General features: G+C 36.9%; 1 protein-coding gene across 1 annotated transcript; it reads left to right on the forward strand.

The window, feature by feature from the left end:
* The first annotated feature begins 3621 nt into the window (after positions 1-3621).
* Positions 3622-9600, forward strand: LOC113730693 (uncharacterized). The gene is made up of 4 exons (XM_027255553.2): positions 3622-6621; positions 6725-8017; positions 8440-8554; positions 9127-9600. Exons 1-4 carry the CDS (start codon positions 5896-5898, stop codon positions 9363-9365), a joined length of 2373 nt encoding a protein of 790 aa, XP_027111354.1. The 5' UTR covers positions 3622-5895; the 3' UTR covers positions 9366-9600.
* The last annotated feature ends 986 nt before the right edge of the window (positions 9601-10586 follow it).

The following is a 10586-nucleotide window of genomic DNA, read 5'->3' on the forward strand; positions in this document are numbered from 1 at the left end:
ATTAAGTATTTATTAAATATTATAGCTATTATACTCAATAGAACAAGGAATATTTGCTTTTGGTAGCATTGACAGTCTAATTATGTTATTTCTGATATTAGCTCCGAAAATTCACATATTGACATGCTGACAACTCAGGTTATAATTACATCCCTTTTGTGACGTTTCTAGTTTCAATTGTTCATTATTTTCAGATGAAGACATTCTCCATATCTAGGTTTCAACTATAGATGCAGGGGAATTGTGATGACATACATAAACCTGGTAAAGGGGCACAATCAACACCCACAAAATGCTGTTAGATGACTGCTCTTGCCAGAGACTACCTGTGCCTAAAAGGTGGGCATCCCAATTGGAAACCCCCTAAAAAACAAAGGTACAGACTGGAGAATGGAAAATAGTGCTTCCTCATATTAAATATTTCACTTATTCATTGTCAAAGAAAATATTTGACAAGATCTGCGTGCTTCTTTCAGTGTCAATCTTTTTCTACTACTGTATGGCACTTCATCACTCAATGTACTAGGTCTAGTTAGGAAAGGAATTATAATCAGATATTAACCACAGGAATGTCTACATATAGCTATTAAAATTCCTTAGTCTGGTCTTCTCTGATTTGTTTGCTTAGTGTCTAACGCTGAACTTCTAATGCTACTTTTTGTATAAAAATTGCATGTCTTTTTCACATTGCCCCTTGTAGTGGAAAAGAGAAAAGGTTCCTAGTAAGACAGGACAGACGTCATAACAGTAGCATGCTTGACCATCCTCTGTCCGGGAAATGAAATGATGAGGACCAAATTGTAACTGTGATAGTAAAAAATGCAAAAGGTACATTAACTAGATACAAATAAGCATTTACTTGTAAGGCTCACTCTTTGAATTTCTGTTCAAAGTCCACTTTTTGACTTTGAAATACAAACTTTTTAGTTTATATGTTCATAGGCCTTGGAATATTTTGAATTTAGCAAGTATTTATATTTTGTGTGCATGAATCTGTCCAAAAGTTCTTGGCTCGTTTTCCTCGTGAGGAGCTCTACTTGAAGTTTAACTTTAGTATACAGTCAATTTGTCTAATCCTGCATACAGTTGGTAGCGCAAGGTCATTTAAGTTCTCAGTGATTCAGGAAGCAAAAGATGTTTAAACATTCTGATAATGTTCCCCTAGTTGTTATTCCCCACTTGCAGTACTTATAATTGTCTTCCTTCTATGATAGAGGGAATGCTAGCTGCTTGATTTATAGCATTAAAGAACTCAAATACTTTTTTTAAGGAGGCTGTTCCTAAGCTGCTTGTTGGCATGATCTTTTCAATGTCAATGCAGGATCTGGGTGAGAAAACTGTATGGAGAAGTCTTTTTCTGGGAGTAAATAACAATGCCTCAAAGTTATGTGCCTTACTTAAGGTATGGAGAGTTTTTTATAAGTCAAAACTTGAGTTCTTACGTTATTTGTTTCCATTGTGTTAATATTCTAAATGCGTGATTAATTTAGTTTTTGGATTCCTTGAGTGTGTCTGTTGACCTTTATTTCATGCTAAAAGGAGATTGACTAGTGCACAGTATGTTGGGATGAAAAATGCAGTTTAAATTGGGATCATGCTCGAAAATTTTCTCCTAGCGCTCATAGTAGGAGGATGACTATCATAAAAAGACTAAAGATTACAGCCTTCTGAAGCAAGCCATAGTTTGTTTATTTAAGTGCTTAATAGCATGCAAGATTTTATGGGATTCATGTTGTAAGTCATTTCCTTGGTTCTTGAAGCAGGTTCTTGAGAAGTCTGAAGATGTATGTTCAGAGTAGCAGCATATCTGAGGCCAGATTGTGATCATGGTATCATGCTCCTTTGAAGAAGAATTACAGAGTCGTAAGATTCTCAAAGTCCTGTATAAGGTTCTGCCTGGCTAATTGAGTATTATTTCATTTGACTGTAGACCTTTTTTTTTATTGGGATAGATCATATTTCATGGTTGACTTTTCTCTTTTGGTAGGTATTCTCGTATTGGTTAACCTTATACAAATAAAATTTGACGTTGCATGCCAGCCAAGTCCATGGCCAGGTTTGCTCAAAAGGTTAGCATGTTCGGTTAGTTTGACTGAAGAATGTAATTGGAAATGGTGAGCAAAAGGTAAGGCATTCATGAACTAAATTTAACTATTGACTGTTGTTCCTCTTAAGAAGTGGGATCTATATGTATATTGCAGTAGCAATGCCTGCCGAAGCAATGGTAAATGTTCAAGGTGGATGATTTCATATTTCTCTATCTTTGTTTGAAATTGCTTTCGCATTTTTACTGGTCTTTCTGCTAAAGTTTAATCAGGAGAGCATGCAAGTTCTTAAGAATTGTCTTTTATGTAGATAAATTTTTTTTTTTTTTTGCATACAAATTATTCAAAATGTAAATATGGCATTGGTTGAGAAGAACGCAAAGTAAATCTAAGTGTCTTAATGCAAGGGGGGACAATAAATACAAGTTGTGCATTTACATCGTAAATTGTGTATTAACAAAATGCCTCTTGGATGTCCCTTTAAATTTCGTAACATTCGCATAGACCTGTCTTCTCTTACAATTCACTTATTTGATGTTCTAAATAAAACGGAATGGCAAGCCGACGAGCTTAGTAACTCCACTGTGTTGCATTCTTTTAACCTGGCCAATAACCGTTAAAAGTTTACCATTTTCATATTGTACTCGCATGGGTCCGTTCGGATTGCTATTTGTTAGGAGTGTTTTGGCAAAAAAATATACTATAGGGATTTGATGTATGTGAAGTAAAAAGGTAATTGGAAATTTTGTAGCTTCGCCTTTCTTTGGCCCTCTACGCTCACATTTGTGAAGTGTATTAGTGGTAGGAATTGATTTGATCTATTAAGTTGGATGAATGGGATGAACTCTAGACCAGAATTCAACTTGTATTGGTGGTAGAATTTGTTGTGTTTTTGTAAGTTGTTGTTGTTATAATATTTACATTTGTTATTTTGGTGGCTATATATATTGTGTTAATGCATACACTATTCTGTGCATTATGATTTGTGAATGGCAGTCAGTGGTAGAACTTCCTCATATATATATATACACATACACGCACATACATACACATATTTTTGGGGTAGGTAGGCGGGTAGGTTTACTTCTGGCAAATTAATTTAATGTTGCATAATAAAAGTAGCTCACTCTTATATGGCATATCTAATTGAAAAGAATTAACGGGTTATGGGTCACTTGGGTTTTACGCATATTAAATTCTATTTGGATTATATTATATCTATTTAGATTATATTATATGTTTAAAAATTATCTTTAATTTTAATATAACTAATCTTATCTTAATAATATTGCTTTTACAACCAACTAATCTTATCTTGATGATTCTGTTTTCTATCAAATTATTACATATAGAACTATAGTAAAACCTTTTTTAAACACAATTATTAAAATTTTACATATCCCAAATTATTTCCTATACCAAATTATTTCTTTTCATCATCATATTGTTGATTAGTATTCAAATTGTTCATCATTTCTTCCCTGAATTTTGAATTAACTTAATTCAAAAAGAGAATTAACTAATTGTTGGAAAAAGAGAATCACCGATAGATTTATGAATATTGTTGGAAATTGAATATTTATAGATGAAGAAAAATGAATTACTGGATTTTTTCTACTTAATTAAATATGAATGTATAGTTTTAAATTTATGATCATTATAACAATTTAAATTATCTAAAAAAATATTTGTAAAAAAAGAATATTTATCAAGTTTTTGATATGGGGTACATGATTTGATATATATTATCATATTATAGAGAAAATACGTAAACAAATTTTTGAAAATTAGTAAATAGTTGACGTTTAAAATACATTAATTTTTTAAAGTTAATATAGATGAATATGCAGGATTGTTGTTAATTTTTGTATTTAAATTATTTATATTTTTATAAATTCACAATAAATAAGAAAAAAGACCGTGCTAATGCAGGGGTAAAATTTTTAGTTAGGTCATGATTTAGAATACTGTTAAGTGGAGTTCGAGTTCTAATTTTTTTTTTAAAAAATAAATAAACAAATCCAAGAGGTATTCGAATGCAAGAGAAATAATGAAAGTGAGTGTATACAACATAGATCGAAAATAGTAGTACAAACCTTTTCCAAATTTTTTGTAAATTACTTTTATTTTTTTGCAAAAATTTTTCCTTTCTTGTCTATGTTGGGTGTGCCTTTGCTTTTTGATTATTTTGTGTTTTATTTCGTGATCCTGAATTCCCGGATAATGTAATATAATATGTTCCTCCCCGGTGTAGATTTTAATTCATTTCAAGAAAAGAACCAATACAATGAATTTTCGCCAACTCTATCCTTTTGGCTGAAAAAATATTTTAAAATATCCTATTTAGGCGGAGAAATTGTTGCCGCCTTTTCCACTACTGACTCCGTAACCGATTGCGCGCTCTCCCTCCCTCCCGCCCAGTCTCTCTCTCTCTCTCTCTCTCTGCTCTTTTTTTTTTTCGTTTTTCTTTTTTGGATTGGGCACGACCAATTTTAAAATAAAAGAAAACATCGGTTTCCCTTTCATAAGAAGACTCTAATCTCCTCAACCACCTAAAGGTTTAATCCCAAATATCATTTGGCGCGTCGGGACAATTTGGTCATTTTGTTATATATATATATTTGTATAGGCCAAAGAAAGTATTGAATCCTAAAATATCAGCACTTATTGGTCTTTGTTTCTCTATGTAAGAAAGAAGAAGAGGGGGAAGCTGAAACGTCCACCTACACCTATACCTGGGTCCATCCAACCTTTTTCTGGGGCGTCATCACTAAAATCTTAACCGCCTGATTTTTTAATCCAACGGTCCACACTTGCCTGCTAGTAGTTACACTTCTCTTTCAGTGGTTTATTTTGATAAACCCTAGAAACTCTCACACCCCAACTCTCCTCCTCCTCCTCCGATTCCGCCTCCGCCTCCGCCACAGCTCTACCCCTCACCCTGCAACTCAATCTGAACAGAAGAGACATCCGTTTTTTCCCCTAAATAAGAGGAAAAAATTAGCAAAAGTTCAGATCTTTAGACTTCTGTAGATCTTTAACAGATGGCGGATTGAAAAGAGTTTCACTTACTTTTCGACTCTCTTATTTCCGGGTAATATTTACTGGTTTCTCTAATTTATTTTTGTTGGTGAGGATAAAGTTTCTATCTTTTGAGCCGTTTCTGTAGATTAGATGATATTATATCTGGGTTTTGTGTGGTTTTTGGCGGTGGTGAAGACCCTCATGCAGTGAAGTATCTTGGTGTTTGGGACGAGTTAGACCGGGTTTGTAACCGAGTCTTGGGGGTTCTTGACCGAGTTTGGCTGGGGAAGAGCATTAATTGAACGGGTTTACGGGTCCCCCCCACCCTTCTTATACTACGGGGTAGCTTTGACGATTGATCTGGGTCGGATGAGTCCGTGACTGAGTTGGGGCTGGGGATACGGACTGACCTTAGTTAGGATGACTGGATTTTGCGGATTCTTGATTTTATGACTGCTAAAAGTTGTGTGGGCCTATTCAGACTGAGTGAGGAGTGAGTGGGTCAATGATTGATTTGAGTTTGGAAAACTGGATTGGAGTGGAGAAATTGCTTAGTTTTCAGTTCAAAGATAAACCTTGGTTGGGTTTTGGTTTTGGAATATCAAAGATTTAGCATGCACCTAGTCTGTATCAAGATTTGAACTTTGTGACACTCTGAAATTCTATCCTGGATATCAAGTTTAGTTGGGTGGGATAGAATACTGAGGTAGGTTTTTGGTCTTTAAAGTGCTCAGTGTTTTGGTTTTGGCCAATTTTGGTCAAAGTATCATTGAATTGGTGCAGAGAGAAGATTGATTCAGTTTTGCCTTGTAAAAATAACGTTCCGATGCCTTCTGTGGGAATGAGAAGGACTACCAGGGTTTTCGGAGCGAGGGTGTTGAGATCAGGAAGGCGTCTATGGACAGGGACAGGGACAGGGGATGGGAAGTACACGAAGAGTGCCAATGGGGACGAGTGGATTGAGCTTCTTGAAAATTCTGGGGATGGTGGAGGTGGTGCCAATCAACGCAAAGAACGTGGCAGGCATGGAAATGAGGCTGCTGCTAAGCAGGAAGTCAGGGGAATGGATGTTGACGTAAAAGTAGTGAAATCTGCTCCAGAGAAAGTTTTGCATGAGGGTTTGGATGCAGAGAACCATGTTGGCAAGAGGTGGGGAGTTGTATATACAAGAAAGCGGAAGTGTGTAGATTCTAGTCTTGTTGAATCTTCAGCTAATGGTAATAAGAAAAGGAGCATAGATGACAAGAGGTATGGGAGGCAGTTTTTTAGAAAGCAGTGGAGGAAGAAAACCATACAGACGGAGTTGGCTGAACCAGGTGATTCAAATATGGCTTTGATGGCACAAGAAGAATCACTAGATAATGCCAGAGGTCATTTCCTTTTGGTAGTTTTTGACTCTTCCTGTTGTAGCTGGTATATGGCTGCATCTTTTCTGAATTCTATTTTGAGGTATATGAGGCAGGCAAGAGTTGGTATCCAGCAGCTATTTGCATTCCTTCACTCCAAGGCAATTGCGCTTGTATACTCTTCTTGTGGCATCCGTTTTCTGCAGGTAATGTAGTATTTCCTGTTTTGCTGTTTCTCAGGTACTTGATTTGGCTAAATTCGTTCTTGCTGCAAATCTCAGAATTTCTTTACCCATTTCATTTTCTCAGGGCTCTAATGTAGTTGCTGAGCGTGGAGTTTGCGTGATATGGGGTACCAGTTGTTTGGTACCGGTTTTTGCTGTGGATTATTCTGCAGTTCCTTATTGTTTCATGTATTTGCATTCAAGAATGCTACTCCATTTTGCTCATCTGATGTATTCTGTTGAACGATGTTTAGTGGGTATAGATGATAAAAATGATAATTTATCAACACTGTCCATGCTTACTGAAAGCGTCCAAGCTTCCGATGCGTTGGCAGCCTCCAGAAATGATTACTCTGGGAAGACGGAGGTGTCAGTGTCAGTGTCAGTGTCAGTGTCAAATGTTGCTCCTACTAAATTAACTGGTCGAAACCTGCAACTGAGGAATGGTCGTAACATTCAGAGAAGTTCATTTAGATCAAAGAGGGGCAGACGGCCTTCCTCTTTTGGTGCCCGAAAAGCTAATGGAGCTTTGGCTTCTAATCTACTTAGCTTTAGACATAATAGCAATCAACTTTCCCCAATAACACCAAGACATGAGCTTAGGAGTTGGACTGTCAGGCATTCTGTCACAAATATCAAACAAGTCAAGTCTTCCCTGGGGGGATTGAAACAGGATATTGATCCCACTAGCTGTTTTGCAAATATACTGGTTATAGACTCTGACAAGTGTTATAGGGAAGGAGGAGCTATTGTCACATTAGAAGTTTCTGCTGAAAAACAGTGGCATCTTGCAATCAAGAGAGATGGAGTGAAGAGGTACAGTATCATCACTCAGAGTCTTATGAGAGCATGTAATTGTAATCGCTTCACTCATGCCATGATGTGGGGTATGGATAGTGGTTGGAAGCTAGAGTTCACTGATAAGCAGAACTGGTCGATTTTCAGAGACCTGTACAAGAAGTGTTCAGATCGCAATGCACAGGTTCCTGTGGAGAGTTTCATTCCTGTTCCTGGGGTGCATGAAGTGTCTGGTTATGTGAACAGCGGCAATTATGTAAGGCCTGCTACATATATAAGTGTAAAAGATGATGAACTGAGTAGGGCGTTAGCAAGGAGAACAGCAAACTATGATATGGACTCTGATGATGAGCAGTGGCTAAATAAGAATGAGTTTCATAAACTTTTGTCTGCGGAGGAGTTTGAGTTGGTAATTGATGCTTTTGAGAGAGGTTTTCACAGCAATCCAGATGATTTCTCTGATGAAACAACAATTCCTAACATATGCCTGAATGTGGAAAGGAGTGTTTTAGAGGCTGTGCACAGCTTCTGGGTTAATAAACGGAAGCAGAGACGCGCATCCTTGATCAGGATTTTTCAGGTATGATTAGAGGCTTCGATAAAAGCATGTAGTCAAACTATTTATATCATTTTCATATGATATTAGAATGTGGAATTGTATGTCGGAAGTTGTCATTTTGGTTTTATCATCGACTTACAGTGGAAAAGTAACTTCTACATGTATGATGATGGCTAGCAAAATATTTAGTGAGATGTTTTTGTAGCATTTCTCTTCATCTTTAGAAACTTTATGCATCATTTTGTTAAGTTTTTGGTGTTTTCTTAATCTATCATGGTAGAATTAGTCTATCTTTTTCCCACCCAAAAAAAATTACAGTTACTCTATTTTAGCAAATAAATTATTTTGATTGAATCCTGCCTCTTGTACCCTTTTTTTCCCTTTTTTTTTTGGCTCTGTTATCAGTGAGTGGATTATGTGAAGTTCCAATTCTATCTTTGCAGTTGTATCAGCCAAGGAGAACCCAAATGATACCAAATTCTGTCCTCCGCAAGAAAAGGTCATTCAAACGACAGGGAAGCCAAATTGGAAGAGGGAAACAGCGTCCTTTTCTTAAAGGTGTAAAGTCTTTAAAACCCAATGAGTTAAGATTTTGGACTTGCGATTTTCTGTGTTTATTATCTTTTAGAGAGTTTTGTCAGTGGCAGAAAGTTGTGTATGTGCAATACCCTGAGTTTGCAACATTGCTGATTGTTTTAAGTTGTCTGTCTACATTTGGAGTCAATTAGGCATGTCCTTTTGAGGGTCTGGAGGTTAAGATGAGATGCTCCAGGTGATTTGCATGGCAGCCTTGAATGTCTGTACTTGGGGTCTCTTTGTCCTCGTGCCATCATTAATTTTAAGTTGTTCCTGGATGGCATTTCAATTTTGTTGTATGGTTTAGTTAAGGCGTTTAATTGAGGACAAAGCTAAATTAATTTTTATCTGCTGAAGTAATTCTAGCTTTTCTAGTGTTTTGCTGGCTTCATATCTTTGAATTTGTAGTTCTGCTTAATTGACGGGTTGGATGAAATCTTTATTGCAAAGGGAGTTAATTGGATGTCAAAAGCATCCGCTTGAAGCTTTGTAACATGAAAGAAAGTCAGTTTTTAAATTCAGACTTGAAGAGTTTTTGAATTTGACTCTGGCAGTAATGGCGGCTGAGCAAGATGCTGAGGAACAACAAAATGCCGTTTTGAAGGTGGAAGAAGCCAAAGCTGCAGCAAACAGGTCAGAAGGGTTGGCAGTTCTTAAGCGTCAAAGAGCTCAGCAGCTCATGGAAAATGCTGATTTGGCATCTTACAAAGCTGCCATGGCACTTAAAATTGCTGAATTGGCTCAAATTGCGGAATCGACAGATAACGCTGATCTCCTTCTCCCAGTCGGGTAACTGGATTTGTTTCCGGAGACCGGAGCTCAAATTGCTGAGAGTACCCATGGCGGCCTTTTTGAGAATGCCTTGGAGGTGGTTCAACCTTTGACAGTAGTATCATTGTTGTAATTTTGTATAGATTCTGATTGGGATGTACATTCTGTATTATGACGTCATACCGGATTTCTACAAGAACTTTGAAAGTTTAAAAGAAAACGCAGGAAAATAGAGAAAATAGTGTTTTTTTTTTTAAGACTCCATTACTGCACTCGTGCTGAATCTGCACTAGTGCTTTTGTTGCTTTTAAGTGGTTTCAGGAGCGATGGAGGCCTGGATACCACAAATGAATTGCAAATGTGTTTAGGAAGTTGGAGCAGAGTCTGGGAGACGGGTTGACTCAGTGGGAAAGTGTCATGAAGTACGATACTGAGGCTTTCGTCCCCAAAAAAAAATGAAAAAAGGGTGTGGGTCTAAATGGGGTCACAGGATAGTTGGGCCGAGAATCATTCTTTGCCTGCTTGGTTCAGTCCTGTTTTTGTAGCATCTAGTATTTAGTTTAGGCACATCATTAGTGCAAAACGATCTCATTTTTTTGACCGAGTTCGTTAGTCAGGTGGCTGTGAGATTTTTGATTTGATTCTCAATTTCTTCTCCTTTAAAATGCTTAAGAGTCTACCGTTGGAGAGGAGTAAAAAAAAAAAGAAAAAGAAAAAATCTATTAGCGGTGTTTGTTCTTTACAGTCTCTTAAAGATGTTTTGAGGCAATGTATTTAGGCTTTAAGTATAGATTTAGAAAAGCTTAATTGAAATTATACCTAGACGGACGGGGTTGACCAGTTTATGTCATGGCTCAATATTTATTTATTTATTTTTCCTTTTGAGAATAAGTCAACTTCTTTGTCCAGTTTGACTTTTGAGTTAGAGGATACTTATGAGCGAATGAAGAGGAATTGGGTGCATCGTTGAATGACGGTTTTGAGTCAATTGCGGGGTAATCCAACCAAAGCTGAAATTGAAAATTAAATAACAGATAAATTATTTTTGGGTTAGTGGGTATATCAGGGAGAAGGATGAATTGGGTGGTTGGAGGAGCGAGTACAAGTGACAAGCCTGGATCGTCATATCAAAAAAAAAATTTCAAGAAATTGTGGCGTTTGAAATGCATAGCCACCGAGATTGAAGACATGTAAACGCTTTTGTTGGTCGCTACGCTCAAGTGGGCGTAGAAATTGGGAGTCC

This window comes from Coffea arabica, chromosome 2e (assembly GCF_036785885.1).
Source record: "Coffea arabica cultivar ET-39 chromosome 2e, Coffea Arabica ET-39 HiFi, whole genome shotgun sequence".
Classification (NCBI taxonomy): domain Eukaryota; kingdom Viridiplantae; phylum Streptophyta; class Magnoliopsida; order Gentianales; family Rubiaceae; genus Coffea; species Coffea arabica.

What these genes read in the sequence shown, in the direction of transcription:
- LOC113730693 (XM_027255553.2), top strand. Translation starts at nt 5,896, where the DNA reads ATGCCTTCTGTGGGAATGAGAAGGACTACCAGGGTTTTCGGAGCGAGG. An exon ending in CCTTGATCAGGATTTTTCAG is followed by an intron (nt 8,018 to 8,439) that starts GTATGATTAGAG and finishes CTATCTTTGCAG; the next exon opens with TTGTATCAGCCAAGGAGAAC. An exon ending in ACAGCGTCCTTTTCTTAAAG is followed by an intron (nt 8,555 to 9,126) that starts GTGTAAAGTCTT and finishes TGACTCTGGCAG; the next exon opens with TAATGGCGGCTGAGCAAGAT.